Consider the following 18,549-nt stretch of genomic DNA (forward strand, 5'->3'; position numbering starts at 1 on the left):
CCTCTTTTTTTTTTCCCTGAGACAAGCTCATAGATAAATCTCTCTTGATCTGATGAGAATATTCCAGGTTTTAGATGGAGCCTTTCAAGATCACAGTAGGGGATCCAGCTCAAGACATTTGGACATGGAGCACATGTAAATCCCATCCGTTAATACTCTCTGGGTTGCTGTTACAGGAATGGCAAATCAAATCTGGCCGAGCAAAATCTCATCAGACAGATGTACAAACCAATGACACCGATAAATCAATCTGACTGTAAAAGACAAGCGCATATACACACAGGGCAAACATCCACCTACAACACACACACACACACACAAACACACATGCACAAACATTTCTGATCAAGGCCTGAAGGCTTTCGAGTTGTAATCACCTATGGGAGTGTTCAACATGGAACGCCCACCATGCCAGTGCATTAATCTAACACACCACTGCCACTACAGAGGCCTGTGGTAAACAATAGCTCTGGCAGAGCATTTTGGACAAAATCTTGATGGTAATAAATAAAGTAAAATCCAATTAATGTTTAAAGCTAATCATAGCCACAGAGCTGGAGAACACACAAAGACAGATTGGAGCCCGCGGGGGGAAGAGGGAGCTTTCTGAAGCTCCCAGTAGACTGAGGTCTCTACTTTTCTCAGATTTAAATTCAAAAGCTCTTGTTTTAAAGAATGTTATTATAATCCCAACTGGAATCATCCATAATTAACCAAGCAAGCTCTTGACAAAAGTCACACAATCGTTTTGTAAATAGATGACAGAAGGGGGGAAAAAAAAAAGATTAATATGGCATCATTATGTCTCGTCTTGTCTAATGATTCTCTCAGACGTACATGAAATGCTCATGGCTGCAGGAGCCATTTAAAATGTCAATGATCCAGCTATAAAAAGCAAGCTCAAATACTTCTGAATGACTGTGCAAGGTTGCTGCTTTTTCATCGTGTTAGCATCCAAAAAACACGAGTTGTTATGAAAGCAATAAGATAATATAACGCGTGTGGCTGAGTGTGTGTGTGTGCGATTGCTGCCCTAGCTCTCCGGATGTGTATAGGTAGTGGAGGAGGGGTGGCTTTCACATTTCCCACCCAAGGATGAGCAACGGTGACTGAGGAGAGCTGTGAGGGTGGGGGTGGTGGGTGTGCATCTTCATCCATGCTGCGCTGTAGCTCGTTCATAGGAAGGGGAGCACATTCTGGGCATTCACGTGCCTGTTTTTTAAGAGACGGAGGGACAGATGCTTGTCCACAGTGTCAGGGCCTCTCTTTCTTTCTCTCTCTGACAGCACCACCAACTGCCTCCTCTTACATAACCCCCTCCCCCTCTCCAGGCCCGCTGTCTGCCTTTATTGGCTTATTTCTGTCTTTTTCAACCTTAGCATTTTCACCTCACTGACTGCTGCTCACTCCCCCCCCCCCCCTCCATCATCTCTGATTCATTCTCTGTAATTCCAGCTCTTTTCATTCCGCTGTTCATGGTGCATGTACCGTAGATACTCCTGGACTGAAACCATGAATGCCAGGTTGGATATTTTCTCTACAGAGTTTTTGCGTGGTGCACATTCGTATGATACAGCGAGGGAAACAAGAGTCGTTGGAAAGGATAGGACCAGATAGGATGCTATCATCAGTGGTTTATCTATTAACTGTGCTGTTTCAACAACATAAGACAGAAAACATAAATCACAATGCGGTTGAAAAAAACCTTTTTTCATCAAGCAGATTCTAATTTGTTTCATTGTATGTTGAAACGAGCAGTGGAATCATTAGGTTGTAACTCTGATGAGAGAACAAAATCAAACAATAATTGCTTACATAATCACATCTACTGTGAGCTTTTAAACGTGTGAAACATGAAATAAGCCTGATTGGTCTGGATGCTGCTGATAAGAAAAGGCTTGCATTGGATTTTTAACGCAACATGAGCCCAAAAAAAGTGTCAATCTCTTTTTTTTTTGCCTCCTCAAAGCTAAAACTTCTCCTTGGCTGTAGTAATCTGGTAATATCAACCAGGTTACAGCTCATATGTGGGCTCAGCTCAGGGGGATCTCTTCCACTCTGCCACTGAAAACTCAGCCTCCATTTTACCCCTGTGCTTCTTCTCACCTTCTTCCTCCTATTGCCTCGTGTTTGTTGCTTAAAAAACGCGATCAGACACGAACGGAGGAAGTACAAACAACGCAGCGGCTTCTCCTGCCGCAAATTCGAGACTAAATAGACACATACTCATGCATAGCAAGAGCCATTCCTTGAATCTCATGCTCACCAAGCTACCCTTCCCCCACCCAAGCTCACTCTCATGCTCACATATATGCACCTTGCTTAATTAAAGACTGTGCTTCTGAAGCTGTTCTGACCTTTTATCACCTGTAATTTACAAATACATGTAAATAAATGGAGATAATAGATATAAAATGGAGCGCATGTAAAGAGGCGGTTTCATTCACACTGTGTGGCATGTATGACAGGCAACGTTTAGACACAGATTATTGCTGATTCTCTATTTTTTCTGAAGACACAGTCATTATATTCTGATTCTTTTGGGTAAAATGGTTTTGCTTAAAGAAACGGAGGCCATGAATAAGAATGAAACTGGTGTCAGTGATCGATTTCATCATCTCTTCTTCTACTCTGACCTAATGAGACACAATTCCACGATTAGTTGATCTCTACTGTACATTTCTTAAGTCAGTGTGTAATGTTGGACTCCCTGGCTCGAGAGATAACTTAAAATAATTGCAAACTGCATCTCAGTGGTGCTTCAATGAATGGAAATGCACCATTTTTGGCCTATGGTAGCTGCATCAGCGTAAGCCTTTGACGACATACACTAGGTGTGTTAAATCTATAAGCATTAGTCATCTGCATCAAATCCAAACATGAAGATCATCTCCATGTGTGTGCAGTGAAACTGGATCCTGTTCTGTTCTCCTTACTCTGCTGCTTCCAATAGAGGGACCACAGTCAACAAATCACAATCTGAAAAGGAGGGCTTGACATGAATGCTAAATGTGAATTCTCTTCCACAAACCGACAACGTTAGCGGTTGATACATGATCGTCAGATCCCACTCCCCCCATGCCAGGCCCCACAGGCCTGAGTTATCTAACTACTATAAGTGAGGAAGATGAGTTACCTGGTCATACCACTCCCGGTTGGTACAGGTGCATTCGGGCCACCATCCTCCTTGTCCACTGGAGTTGTTGCCGTTTACTTTGGGGCCACCTTTGGATTGGCCCTTTGGGTTGGGGCCTCCAGGGCCCCCACCAGACATAATCTTGCCCTTACTTCTCCCCAAAGTGCCCCCTCCTCCTCCCATGCTTCCACCTCCCCCTGAGGCTGGAGGGGGTAAGGTTTGGCCTCCCCCGTACCCAGGCGGGTATCCATAGGGCTCGGCCTGCCAGTCTCCTCCATATGACGGGGCATCCATCCTACGCAGGGCAGCCATACGGGTCACCTCATAACATTCTGGGCACTTGCAGCAGTGGTGGTGTTTGTGCATGCTGGCTGTGCTGGCTGAGCTGACGCTGAGCTGAGCGGCGTGGCACTCTGTCTCTGCTGCCTCCTCAGATCTCACACAGCACGCTGTGATCGGCTCACAGAGCGCTAATGCCGACGGAAATAACACTAATCACAGGAATTTCTACAGATTTTCCCTTTTTCGTCAAATCCTGTCGCTCTCCGATTTATTCCTCTCGGATGTAAAAAAAAAAAAGATGATTGAGAGGGACGGGATGCAGCAACAGGAAAACAAAAATACAAAATGGGCATGTAGTCTTTGTCCTCTTGACATAGAAGATCAAAGGAAATATTCAAAATATTGTATTCGACCACACAATCAGAGACCAGCCCCGATGATAGAAATTTCCTCTTGCTTCTCTTGGTTCACAGTGATACGCATATAAATTCATAGATATATATATATTCTTTTGTTTATATATCATATATATTTACACACACAAATACATATAAAAATATTAATATAAACAGACAAGCACAAATACAGATATGTACAGGGATAAATGTATATATATAAATATCTATATGCGTGTGTACAAATATATATATAGATATATAAACAATATGTATAAATAAATGATATCCGCAGATGAAAATCTTCCTCTGTTAATTCTTGGTATCTTCCAGTTTGGTCAAAATCTCACGTTTTTCCTCCTGCGTTGAAAATCGTTGTCTTTCTCTCTCTGTCTCTTTTCTCAGCCTGCAGAGAGGAGCTGAGCACTGGATCGCCTCTCAGCCAGCTTGCCCTAGATGTGGATTATTCAGAGGGATGCGAGCAAGCAAGAGGGAGATGGAGAGAGAGAGAGAGAGAGAGAGAGAAAGAGAGAGAGAGAGAGAGAGAGAGAGGCAGGGAGGGAGGGGGGGGCAGAGAGATACGTAGCAGCATCCCTCTAGCACCTCAGCCCTGACAGCCACAGCCAATCAACTGGCAGCGCTGCCATCAGCAGCAGCAGCACCAACAGCACTGAGCGCTTCACTAGCTGCTCTTAAAGGGGCCACAACATCTAAAACCTCACTGCCGCCTGCCTTGAGTGAAAATGCACTGCTTCACAAATAAAGGCACAATAAAAACATTTTACCTCTCGATTTTGTTTGACATCTTACAAATATAAGGTCAGGATGTCTTCAATTTGCCAATCAAAGCCCTCAACCCCGATCCACTAATTGTAAGTCTAATCCATGTTTTTCATCAGACCAATGCAGCCAAAATCCAACTAACAGTGAGCACCCCTGTCCCTCCGACTGGTCACTGGTCACCTCCACGGTCATCTCTAGTTCAGCTGCAGACTTAACAGCTTCCTTGTGCTAGTGATTGGCAACCTCAGGCTCTGTGTCACAGCACACATCTGTAAATAATCTCACAATGGAGCAGGTGCAGCAGATGAAAATCCCTTTTCTCCTGGGTATCACTAGACCTGCCTCTCATCAGAGGATGCCTTTGAATCATGCTGCATTACTTTACATCATCCTGTATCCATCTTCCTTTTTTTTTTTTTTCCTAGTATTACTACTGGCAAGCTGCACTGCTGTTGAATTATTTTTATTGTTAAGCCCTGCCCGTGTGCAGGGATTGGGTCAAAATAAGCACTGTGAGAGAAAACTGCACTCCTGAAGCCTCGTTTAAGAACCATAGGGGAAATATCTTACATTCACAATGATGACATCAACACATGTGTACGAAACCAACAAGATTACACGCTTGGGCTTTCGAGTGGGTGGAGGAAGAGATTGAGAGTGAGAATGTGTGAGGGGGGGAAAAAAAAGAGAGGCTATATGGCTTTCATGTATCTGTGGCAGTTATATTTTCAGTAATGCGATAGGACTGCCTGTGAACCATTTTGCATGCTTATGAATTTGTGGGTTGATCACAGCTAGATATAAAACATCCTGACACTGAGAGTGAAGGTTCATTTTTTAGTGAACTGAGAGGGAATGTTTCAGTGTCGCCATTAAAACCCTGCATATATGCATTATTAATGAAATGTGACGGGAATGGAGCTGGGTGTGTCTGCATGGGGGGAGAGAGTATATTTGTACATAGTCTGCATGTTACAGGGTTCATACATGAATGCTAGTGCCTTCTCTGTGTTCTGATTAGCATATAAGACATAAAGCCTTTAAATTAGATGCATATGAATGTGTTTTAGTGCAACCTTCCTGTTTAATTGAGCAGGATTTTTAGGGCGAGGGCATACTGCAGCCCTACCAGGAGGCACACACAGCAGGCTCAACTCCACTTAATTACATGCAACAGTAACTCACTTCTTTTTAATGATATTCTTTCACTCTAACCTACAGAGATTTGCCAAGCTGAGAGCAAAATCAAGGGAAACTTGGGCATTTTTAAACAGAGACTAGAAACCACTGAATGCCTCAAGTTACAATGCAGGATGCAGCCACAAACCCCGCCGAAGCCAATCAGAGTGGTGAGGCGGGACTTCGAGGCAGCGGCTTGAAAGGACGATGTAAGCATATCGATCACAGCACACATGACCGAGCACATGTTGCAACCCTCCTTCCTTGCCTCACTCTGTCGCTCTTATAAACTGTCCACATCGTATTTACAATTCAGTACATTCAGATTGCAGTAAAAAAAAAACCAAAAAAACCAGAACAAAACATAGTGTACTGTACGGCACACAAAATGAGGGAATGGCAAGCAAAATGCACACAATACAGGCAGGAGAGATGGACAGAGAAAGGCTGCGCTGCACTGAATGAACACAGATATGTCATGGGTGGGCATGCATGTACACACAAACATCTACGATATGGACTCTGCAATATGTAGGCATATCTAGTAGGGGAAGGAAGCCTCTCCCTTTAAATATTACATAATACAAAATACGTATATAAAAATGTTAGTAGGTCTTCGTAGAGCCAATCAATTGCTGGTTTTCTGTAGAAGAGAGATATGGAGAGCAGGAAGAGGAATACAGGAAGTTAATATGAACTAATCAAATCAGAGCTACTCTAGAGGACAGGAAAGGTCCTGAAGGGTAATGTAGTGTTGGTGCACATGTCTTATACATGTCATTTTTCTACATAATTTTGCAGATTTTTCTGTTTTGATCATCTCTTTTAGTTTTGAGCCCTAATGAAATTTAATGTTTCTAAACTTCTTCTGTTTCTTTATGATTAAACATGTCAGTGGGTTGCTGATGATGTGTAATCTAGGCAATGGTAAGCTTTCACAGGTGCTATAAAACCAACACTAGTATAATGTAATCTGATCTAATAAATAAACTATTTGTGAAGATTATGTTACATTTATGTTTTGACTGTGTTGCGTAAGTTTTGGTTGCACTCAATTATGCAATTATTTTTGAGTTTGTCGTCTGTGGTGTGCTTGTGTTAGATGCAGAAAAATCTGTATTCAGTTAGTGGTAACTCTTTGGTGGTTGTACATAGTTTAGATACCAGTGAAATGGGATGATGGTAAGATGTAAAACCATTAAACAACAACAAAAAGCTTACAGTAAGCCACACAGTGATCTGCCTAGTACATAAAAATATGCACAAAGATGTTCAACACATTTAATGAAAACTGAAAACATATGTGTCATAATTATTGCAACAAATTACAATGCACGGTAGGGCATGATTGAACTGCTAGCTTGTAATTGTAACACTCTGATTCTTACCAAATGTAATAATAACAGTGCTATAATAGTGCTATCCTGGGAAATACAATAACAACGATTTGGTTTTAGTTCACACAGAAGAATAACAACCCTGTAAGGCTCAATACAATTTGAAAAATACAACAAAACGGACATTCACATCACACAAATCCACTCACAATTAGTATATATGTACATGCATCACTGAATGAATGAGTGTGCAATCCTTGATAAATATTGTTCCCAATTAAACAGCTTGGACTGGGGAGATGCGGATCAACAGCGCTAGGTAATTTATCTTGTGAAATGAAAGCGGTGACCTCTGACCTTCTGTAGACAAATGAAAAAGACGGACCTTTGATTTATGGCATAAGCGAGGGAATTATCCTGTGCTTTTCAACAGAGATGCTTCTCTGCATCCCGCCTTGCAGCACCCCCAACACTATCAGCTGAGCATCAGCCTGCACAGTCCTTATTACATAAACCCACCTGGACACCCTGTAACACACACACACACGCACACACACAGGCACACACACAAACACACACTCATACACATGCTATCGTAATGAGCATTACAACCCCCAACCACTGCACAGACCATGTATTGAGCTTTTCAGTCATTTCTAGGCATTTCTCAGAGAAGCTATGTGACTACTCCTTCGTCACCTGATCGGATGCAGCGCCATATAAGGAAAGTCGGTAGTGAGGCAGTCTTAAAGAGGCAGCTCCATATCAACATGTACTAAAGCTGCTCTACTCTAGCCTTAACTAACTGCAAGAGAGGGTGAGGAAGCAAGACTTATAAGCCTCTCTCAGGCATCATTACATCTTAGCAGAACACACTAGTTTCTTGCAGCCACTGAAAGGCTAGAATATAGGTGAATCTTCACAGTTAATGCTGGCACCGCTCGACAATTCATAGCTTTGTAAAGGTGCAGGTCTGTGAGTGTGAACGTGCAGGAGGGAGGGAACGTGCAAGCGGGAGAGAGAGATCGTGAGACAAAAAGCCAGTCAGGCTGAGAAAAATTACGGAGTTACAGAGAGATACTCATCAGTTTTGTACTGAAAGATTGCAAGAAACCTGCCAAGGAGCCACTACGACATTCTCTGAGTGATGCAGACGCAGAAAACAAAGGCTACACAACTAAGACTCCTATTAATAGGCCTCAGTGGCAGGGAACAGCTGCTCCACCACACATACCAAACACAGCACCTCCAACTGATGGAATAATGAGAGAGAGAAGTATACACATGGAGGGAAAATGAAAGAAAGAATGGAGGGAAATGAGGGAGAGCGGAAAAGAGGAATACGAGAAGGCAAGAGTAGGAGATTATATCAGGAACAGTGTTTAGTGTAGAGTTTGTAAATGCAGAGAAGCAGAAATAAAGAGAGCTATGAAAAGGAGGTTAAGGTACGTGCGGTAAACCAACAGGGGGGGGGGGTGAAAGCAGTTGATAAAATAAGATAAAGGTGCTGTATGTCCATGACAGACGCCATAACTGAGGAGAAAAGGAGCTAAGGTGCCCTGTGTGTGGGCAGAAATGCAATGACTAGAGGGGGCATTACTGAAGCATGGTGCTGAACAGAAGGGGGAGTAAAAATAGAGAGAAGAAAATAGAGAGACGCAGAGAAAACAACAAAGTGTTTATGTGTCCACGAGTGTATGGGAATGCAAAATAAACTCTGTGTAATTATCCATTCACCCTGCTACAGAGAGAGAGGCATCTGAAATCACAGCGCTTGCTGAGTTTGCATCATCACGAATGTGCTCAATGTGTGTTCGGTGTAAAAGCAGAGCAGAGCAGAGCAGAGAGAGAGAGAGAGAGAGAGAGAAGGGGAGGAAGAAAAAAAACAGACACGAATTAAAAGAGGGAAAAAAAGACAGGATGAAAAACAGAGAAGCGAGAAGAGAGATAGATAGAGAAAGAAAGAGAGTCAGAGCAGTCTGTAGGGATGCAGGCGGGGGAGGAATGTGGTTTCCATGGCAACCCGAGGAAGGCTGAGCTCTGGGTGTCCGTTCCAGCTCTGCACTGCACCGGCCCTCGCCTCTCAGCTGCCTTGCTCTCTCTCCAGCCTCCCCCACTATATCTTCCTCTCTGCACCCCCCCCCCCCCTTCTTCTCTCCCTTTCAATGCCTCCCTCCCGTTCCCTGCCCCTCCTCATCTCCCCTCACCTCCCTCCTTCATGTGATAGAGGGGTCTCACACACACACACACACACACACACCCACACACACATACACACACACACACACACCCAGCTCCATATTATCTACACCAGCTCCTCTCACAGAGCCAACCTGTACTGTCACTGTATTCTTATGCAGACATTATCATACGAACACAATGAATCCATGTGCTTACAGCCCGCATCCCCTTTCTGTTTTACCCCTCCAAAGCCCACCAATCCTCACGCCTCCACATCGCCAATCCCCCCACTCAAACCACTTGCACTAGTTCTGGGCTCAGCTGAAAAGCCAACGCCTGCGGCCGCTGTGCTGCCATGTGCCACTGGCCATGTTGTAATGGGGAAGGCATGTGAACACAAGGCCTTTAGCAATACTGAGGAACATGGCTAGCCCATGAGACATGTTTCTATCATGAAATATGAGGTCTCTGGTTCTTACTCATGTTGACCACAGTCCTTCAAGAAATAGAACCAGACATTTTGGGAAGTACGCTTCCTTTCCAAGGGTTAGATGAGAAGATTGATGCAACTCTCATATCTGTACGCTAAATATGAAGCTGGAGCCAGCTGCCTGTTAGCTTAGCTTAGCTTAGCTTAAATAGACATTTTCCGAAGTACCTTATTCGCTTCTTTGCCAAGGGTTAGATGAGAAGATTGATACAACTCTCATATTTTTACGTTAAATATGAAGCTGGAGCTAGCAGACCATAGCTTAGCACAAAGATTGGAAAGAGAGGAGAGACAGCTAGCCATGGGTAACAAAATCCAACCTACCAGCATCTCTAAAGCTCACTATTTAACATACAAAACTTACAAAAACTGCAAATACTAAATATATTTTCCAAAATGTCAAATTAGTCCTTTACAACTATAATATTAGCAGTTAGGTAAAAGGTATAAACTAAAACTTTAGGATATAATGTGTTTCACAGCAGAAAGTGAGGACAGTGATGAAATTTTTTTTTTACAAAAATTAATGTGCCACATAATTACTGTCCAAGTATGATCAGCCTAAATATTATTAATTAATGTGATCTGCATGAGCATAGTAGATGCAAATAACCTCTGGAAGTGTTGAAATAATGAAGAGAAAATAAATGATTGTAATTTATTTTTAGCATGAAATATCAGCATTTCCTAGCAGTCCACACAATTCATATTTCATCAAATCAAACAGATCCAACAAATCTCTAGAACTATATCTGGGGCTTCTTGGCCTGCGTTATTATTTAGTCATGTCTCAATGTTATCAAAATGTTCCAAATGCTTGTGATGGCTCGTCTGTGATGCCTCACTAAACCCTCATGGAGAAATGTGTAATCATCACATCATCCAGATCATTAGTATCTGCTTCCATGAGCAGCAGCTGCCCTTTGAAGAAGAACTTCAGAAGGTTCAGGAGACCCCTGAGAAACTCCTCATTGCTTTTTGCTCTCACTTACCTTTGGTGGGTCGACATGGGAGCGAGTCACCAAGCCAGACACTCGCTCCACTTTGTGAGGGCTCCTCCTGCTGGTCACTCGCACCCGAGACACACCCTCCTCGTCCTGTGGGACAAAACGACAGCAGAGGTTAAAGTATAAATATCTACCTACCAGCACCCCTAAATCGCACTTATTAACACATTACATTTGGTTTGTTAAAGAACCCAAAGTGTAAAAATGAGAAGTTGTGGCTTTATCTGAGGTATTTAGAACTCTTTCTTTGGACTGAGCTAAGCTAAGCTTGCACAGCCTGCTGGCCCAAGCTTCATATTTAGTGTAAACATGAGAGTGGTATCAATCTAACCCTTAATAAGAATGGAATGAGCATTTCCCAAAATGTCACACTACTCCTTTAAAATGTTGTTGAACAATCAGCAATTTTCAGCTATTTGTTGTGGAAACAGTGACGACAAAGCAGCACAGAACTGGAGTGGATACTTCACTCCATCTCAGCTCATTAAGTATTAAATAGCTCAAAATGTGTAACTAATAAAACCATCCAAACAAATAAGGTTTGACATGTTAAGTTTCTCAATACAGCGACTGTCTACTGGTGGTGGACATGAACACACAGAGTCTACAGTACCTGAAATCCATTGAGATCATTGCCACAGTTCAGACCACAAAGACCCTTAACTGACAGCAGAGGGCAGACTTTAGAGCAGGCCATCACTGGGGCAAAGTTGCAAAAAGTGTTGCCACAAAACAGGCCCAATGATTCTCCAAATAAGCGGCGTGTTCTCTCTCAGCGGAGTTAAAATGAACGCTGCTCTCGTGCCCAAGTCGAAAGGACAAATGTGTTAAGTGTTTATATAAATACACACACACACCCCTGAGCATGCAGGCTGCTGTACCTGGTATCACTGCAACCAACAGAAAGAGAGTCGAAAGCAAAAAAAATCAACCGTTAAACTTGAATCTATGTCAAGTTTACAGTATTCTCACAACATTTGTATTTATTTTGGCACTGGTAAGGATCACATATACTATGTGTTACTTCAGTGATACCAAGTAAATTTTTCTTTGACGGCTCCATTCCCACATGGCAGCGCTGACAGGCAGGTCAACTGACACTGCCAAAGCCAGAGCTGCTCTGTCTAATAGTTGCAGCTAAGAGTGTGATCTTTGTGAACACACACACATACACACACAAAATTGTGCAGACATATTTGAAATTAGTCCATCAATTATTACGATTTATGAAATGTTTCATGTTTATCTATTTTTTCTATGATTGTTACACATAAAGTCAAACATATGACATCCAGATGTTCTTGCAATCAAAAGACAAATTCCTCTCTAATTATAAATTCAATCAATTTACCAAAAACAGCTTCACGTCTCATAGTTTCTTTCATTTCTTTTTTTTTTCTAAAGCAGCTATTCTCCAATCTCACCTGCTACTCTGCACCAAATCAGGGAATTTGCAGACTCATTTAGTTTCCCTCCCATCCTCCACTCAGGTGACAGCATGGCTAGAATACTAATGAGCACCTCACTGGGTGTCCATTAAGCATCTCTCTCTTTCTCTCTCTCTTTCTCTCTCTCAAACTTCCCACTATGACTGCTGCATCCTTCCATCAGCCTCTCTCTTTCCAGGACTGTGCCTGCATGGGCTCCACAAGCAGCTGGGATCCGGAGAGGAGAGGATGGGGGAAGGATCAGGAGCCATGCTGCACCGAATTAGAAGCTAGACAGGGTGGATCACAGAAATGCTTGGAGAACAGCTTAGGGTAGCAGAATAAAGTTCAAACCACAGTCACGGTTTGTGGTTTAGGTCTTCTTCCATGGGAGTGACAAATTATGAACAGATGACACTGCAATAAGCAGCAATTCATGCAGTCATTGACTGACTAATCCAGCGTGTTAAAGGTCATAACTTTTGCAATACTTTCCAGAAAATAGATTAATATGTTCCCTAATATGTCCTTTACACAATATTACAAATGTATGAGAACCATTTTCAGTTGAAAATAATGTCGCTCACTCAAGCTTGATGTGTTGAGGAGCAGTCATAAACTGGAAACAGTCTCCTGCATTAAGACCTCCATTTAATACAGTCTAGCAAATTACAAGTTTATTGCAGTTCCCCTGCTCAACTGACCGTACATAATCCAGTTCACACTTAGCTCATGAATTTCAAAAATCATATTGCCATTAAGTGATTGACCGGAGGGAGGGGCTGCTAAGCATGAAGGAATAATGTTAGATTGAAGTTTTTATCTCATGTCGGGCATGAATTATGTAATCTCACTATCACCTTTATATTATAAATCTAAAAGCCACCAGAAAAAAAGGTTGCCATGTGGGAATGACTGACATGCACCAGTATAAATGTACAAAAATCTATTTATTGTGGTTTATATGACATTCAGTATAGATCCAATCAACCAAACATATAGAGGTCTTAGTCAAATCCACAGACACCTGCTCCCTGTTTATCCCTGTTCACTGGTGACTCTGCCTGGATAGTGGATTAGAAATGTGAGGCCCCTCCTCAGTCTGTCTGGTTGACATTGTTGCATTCACTGTGCCGGGTTGTGACCCATCAGAGGGAGTCCCAAATGAAAAAACAGAAAATGGACAAACCTCTGGAACACTATTTTGACTGAGGAGGTACAGAGCCAGCTGCCCTCCCAGTGATCAAAGGTCAAACATTGGCTACTGTATTATATGATGCAGCATTATATAAAGTTTACAGCTTTTTACTCTTTATAAAGCTTTTTAGTGCAAAATGTTGTTGTTTCTGTCCCCCTGCCATGGCACTGTCCAGGGATTTCATACAAAAAATACTGCAAGTTTGGAACATATCCAGTGTTTTTATTTAACTCGACTAAAACGACTAAAAACCTCAAATTAGCTTCAGCTGACCTTTACAATGCAGAACAAGGACTTTCATTGAAATCACTTTAGAACGGGATATCTATGTGGCAGTAACTTAATAATTAGTAATAAGGAACTAACAACTAATCACTGTCAGTGTCCATATGGGCATGTGAGTTTTGTATTAACATACACTTGAAGAAATGTAAACTTATCCTTTAAAGTGCAGCAAAAAGCTGCAGCGACAGCAGAGTTTCTCAAAACTAAAGCTTTGAGTGAAGTTGTATAATGAGCACACATAAATGTTGGCATGCAACATTTGGTTTGGAAAACAATGAAGCTATCCTTTAATTTGTAAAGGAAAGGGATTTGGAAGGGCTCATAGAACGGGGAATTCCCATCCAGAGCAAACAGGCAACACATGGGCAGTGTGACAAAATAACAAATCAATGTTAAAAATTAGCAGATCAACATAAATATAAAAACAGAAAGGGGAAAATAAAAGGATGAAATGATTGAAAATGTGGGTATGTCACAGAAGAAGAAAACATTCACAACAGCAAGTGGATTGTCTCAGTACTGGATCCTTTGAATGCCTCATGTTTGTGATGTTCTGGCTCCACCACAACTGCAGTGATGTTTTCCTAATCTTCTTAAACAAACAGAAAGGTGCGCTGGTGGCCTGGTGGTCTAAGTCGCTTACCAGATAACAGCTGGGGACCTTTATTGTATATTGTACAGTACCCCTCTTTTTCTCATGTTTCCTGTCTGGATTTCTACTCTAAACGACTCACACCAAGGCAAAAATCTTTAAATAAAAAGATTTTCTTCTGCGTCACACCACCCCAAAACTAGGATATTAAAGGTTTGCCTTGTTAAATTTCCATGCAGGTACGGTTACTAACAGGACAGCTGCTTCTCCCAACAATATTTTTTGAGACTTGAGCCGCATATGGAATGTCTCTAGATACATCTCTGTTCACTGGAGAGCTTTTCTGACACATCAGAACTGAGAAAAGCTCTAAAACTGTTTCCTAGTGGGCTCTTTTCACCTCTGAAGTATTTTGGAGTTGAGAGTGAAGGAGTTTTTTATTTTTTCCCACCACTACCAAGACTCCAATTCTCTACAGGCAAGGTAAGTGCCCACGTACAGTATCTGCCCATTCCTGTTTCTGTGGTGTTACAGTATATTTGAAAGGAACTGCTAATATTGTTACATGCTTGCACAAATAATTTGAATGCAGACCAGAAGTTTTATTGAGTATAATAACCAGTCACATTGTTCCCTCACGGATAATAACGGAGAGCTTTGGAAAATGGACTGTTGCTCTTCCAGTTACGGAATAAGGGCCTTTGAGGCATCTTATAAGCCGATCCTCAACCATAACTTGATAAAATTAGTCTGATATTTCAGCGGAAGAATCCAGTTTGATGGTTCAAAGGCTTGGCGGTGCTTTGCGTGCTGCACCTTAAATTCAATTCTAAAAAATTCAATTTTTAAATTTTATGATAAAATTGAAATCACGTTTTTTGTTTCTGGCATTGCAATGATGTTTGTGCCTCCATGTACTTCACGTACACTGAGGCTGCATGACTGTGTGTGCAGATGAATAAGCAGACATAAACACACATACAGCAGAAGCTATAGCGTTTTTCTAATCTCTCGCTAAAAACCAGGCCAAAGATCATTCAGTTAATGGGCTACAGAAGTCAGCCAAAGATCAATTTCATTAACATTTTGGCATAGCTGAAGGAAAGTTATGAGGCAATATTAAATCACACAAGTGATATGAAGTCAGGGGTTCCTACCCATCCAAAGCCTATTAGGAGATCAGTGACATGAAACTATAAAAAAAAATAGATCCATATTTAACCACAGAATATGGATGTATTGATATTTAACTTACTCTTTGATTTTTATCAATAAACTTCTGAATAACATTAAGGTCTACACAACATGCAGCTCTCACACTTAAAACCTAGCGTTGTTGTTTTCTGTGTTCTACACTAAAAATATTCTAAATAACCATGTGACTGCGAACACTTGTCATAATGAAAGTACTGGCTGACTTCATGAGAGCAGCCCACTGATGAGCAAATGCTAATCAGCGCTCTTTTGACTCTGCCTAATTTCCTCCTCTCCCTCTACCCATGCGTCCCTCTCTCTCCCAACTTTTTTTTCTCTGCCTGACATTCACTCACCAGGTTGAAGTCAGAGCCGCCGTGACTCACGACAACATTTTCAAGTCCACGTAGGAGTGTGAGGGACACAGGTAGTGACACCTTGCGTGTGCCGCTGAGTAACCTTTCGTGCAGCCAGGTGGCAAAGCACGGCACACGACAGCACATGTGAAATGTAAACATTTAGCATATTTTCGCCAATCTATAATGTGAAGCAGGAAAATTACCTCCCACGCGTCCTGCCTGCTATCTTCTTTCACAACACTTTGTTCCGTGTTCAGTTGCAAGGTCACCTCGTAACATTCTTGAATATCTGTAAGAGAAAAAAAAACATAAAATAATGAGCTGTTTATGTTCTTTACTTGGATCATTACAAACATCAGAGATACAAGCTTTTCTTACTCTGTAATGTTCATTTCTTGTTCATAAATCCGTTGCCATATAAAGTGGACTTCTTTGGTTGTATAAAAGATTCCACCAATCAATCATGGGCACATTGGGAGATGTCTGCTCTCCTCGGTGGTGCACTGGGTGCGAACGTGGGGGTGGGAGTCGTCTGTTTACATGGAATTTATGTCTCCACATTTGCAAGTGTTCTTCTTATCTTTCTGCAGAACTATATGACTCAGGTACCGACTGAGTAAACCATCAAATCAGAGTCTAGAGGGCCCACATCATAATATTCCACACTATCCTGAAAAACATGCAACATAAACACCATTTCTTTACTTTTTGATTTTCTTTTTAGAATAATAGATTAATCACACTTTCTATCCTGTGTGTCTTTTCCAGTCTCGTTGCTTTGAAGCTCCATTTTGGAGGGTACGTGAGCTCCTACTCATGTTGAATAAATGTAGAGAGCGCCCCCTAGTTGAAAAGTGGCCAATTTATATCCTGTTACATGCTCTGATTTGAATGCCATATAGAGTAAATGGAAGCTGGTTTTTATAAAAGTTATTTCCTGAATCTTGAAGAAATAAAAAATGTAAATTTATACTGGATGATGCTTTAAACTTTGGATGATTGTGTAAGCGGTAGAAAGCCAAGACAAGAATCCAAATCTATAAAAGCAGGAAATATATCAATAAGAAAAAAATGTAATGATAGTATCTTATTTTGAAGACTCAAAGAAAACCCAATTCTTCAAAGAGAGAAGATGGCAGAGAAAATAACGCTGTTCTCATGTTTCGTACATGTTATAAAAGAAGTGAATCGGGGCTCAAGTGTACATCACTCTTTCTCAAGTACCACAGAGAAGTAACAGTACTAGTATTGGTGTCTCAGCATGTTCCTCAAGTCCTCCCCTGTTCATCTAAAGTTTTCCTTTTCTTTTCTGACTGCACTCCCCTGCTCTCTTCCCTTCTGTCCTCATTGCCATTCATCACCTCTTGGGTCATTACACGCCCATGTCCCTTGGTCACCTATTGAGTGGCAGTCATTTGACGAGAATGCACTGGGACAATTTTGCTGATGTCACATGCGGGGCCCCGTAACTGCGCTGTTGACATAAAGAGGTTACCAGAGAGTGCATCAACTTCCCAAAGTTCAATGTCAGGGCAAGGCGGGCTACAAGAAACCTTTGAGAAGGACATCTGGAAAGTTGATATAACTGAAACATGCGTTTTTTTATCAGTAATGTGTAGCTTTTGTTGAAACAGAGACTCAACGAAAGTTCTGCATTCTTTGTGTGTGAGACAGAGAGATAAGAGTCAGTATGTCCCAGGAAGACGCTGTGAGAACAAAAGTGTAAGAATGGAGCATGTGACTCATCACTGTGTCTGAATGTGGAGGAGTGAAGCCATGTGTGGGCAGAGGAGTTTGTTGCCCAGCTCACTAAAGAGCAGCCTCACTTACACAAACTCTTATATACATACAGACACATACACACACACTTACAGGCACAGACACACAAACATACACACAAATACACACCTGTGAACCTCCTTTTTTGCCAACATACAAAACTATTTCGGGTACAATGTGAACTATTCTGTTTATGAAGGGGGCTTCGAGCGCAAAATAACCACTCATGAAATGGGTATAAATATTATTGTTGTTACATTTTGTTTGTAGTTTAAAATGATTGTTATACAGATTATGAAATGAATAAAACTGCAACATGATTTAGATTGTTGCAGTTTATATTTATTTGATTGTTCATTGTATTCTATTTATTTACAAAGCACTACTGGACAAACTTACTACATATATCTCATGTCTTCTCAATTATAGATCATTTTGATTATTTGGTTCTCGAAGAACATCAGGTCAGTACTGAAGTTGGAAAATTGGATTTTAAATATTTCGTTGATGTCTTTGGTTGAATGTATTTGAATGTTGTCTCTGTTTGTCTACTGTAGATCTTGTTGTTTGTTACTTTGAATTTGTGCACAATAAATATTGTTTTTATTTTCTGTGTGTTCTGTATTCAGGGCAGCCTTGGAAAAGAGAACATGCTCTCAATGGCCCCTCCCTGCAGAAATAAAGGTTAATAATAAAAAATAAAGATACAAAATTTTAAATCTCAACACAAATTTATGTTTTTGAGCAATTTGAATAACAAGAATGTGCCATTTTTCTGCAGGCTCAAAATATAGAATCTACAATAATTGATTTTTTTGCCCTTTGGAGGCAGAAGAGCATAAAACACAACATTAACATACCACCTTATGAAGTTGACATTGCAAATGTATTGCCTTGTATATCTGTCTACGTGATTAATGTAGGT

General features: G+C 41.3%; 1 protein-coding gene across 6 annotated transcripts in view; it reads right to left on the bottom strand.

Moving 5' to 3' along the window:
* Positions 1 to 18,549, bottom strand: part of dlg3 (discs, large homolog 3 (Drosophila)) — an 83,633-nt gene that overhangs the window by 57,473 nt on the left and 7,611 nt on the right. For 3 of the 6 annotated variants that reach the window (XM_067599571.1, XM_067599572.1, XM_067599570.1), the window contains 2 exons: positions 16,049 to 16,134; positions 10,776 to 10,880 (listed from right to left, as the gene is read on the bottom strand). In XM_067599571.1, the coding sequence (XP_067455672.1) occupies positions 10,776 to 10,880; positions 16,049 to 16,134 (191 nt within the window). Of the gene's footprint in view, positions 1 to 3,136; positions 3,894 to 10,775; positions 10,881 to 16,048; positions 16,135 to 18,549 lie in introns of those variants that run through there. The other 3 variants (XM_067599577.1, XM_067599569.1, XM_067599573.1) reach the window with 3 other exon arrangements.

Source organism: Thunnus thynnus, chromosome 9 (assembly GCF_963924715.1).
Source record: "Thunnus thynnus chromosome 9, fThuThy2.1, whole genome shotgun sequence".
Classification (NCBI taxonomy): domain Eukaryota; kingdom Metazoa; phylum Chordata; class Actinopteri; order Scombriformes; family Scombridae; genus Thunnus; species Thunnus thynnus.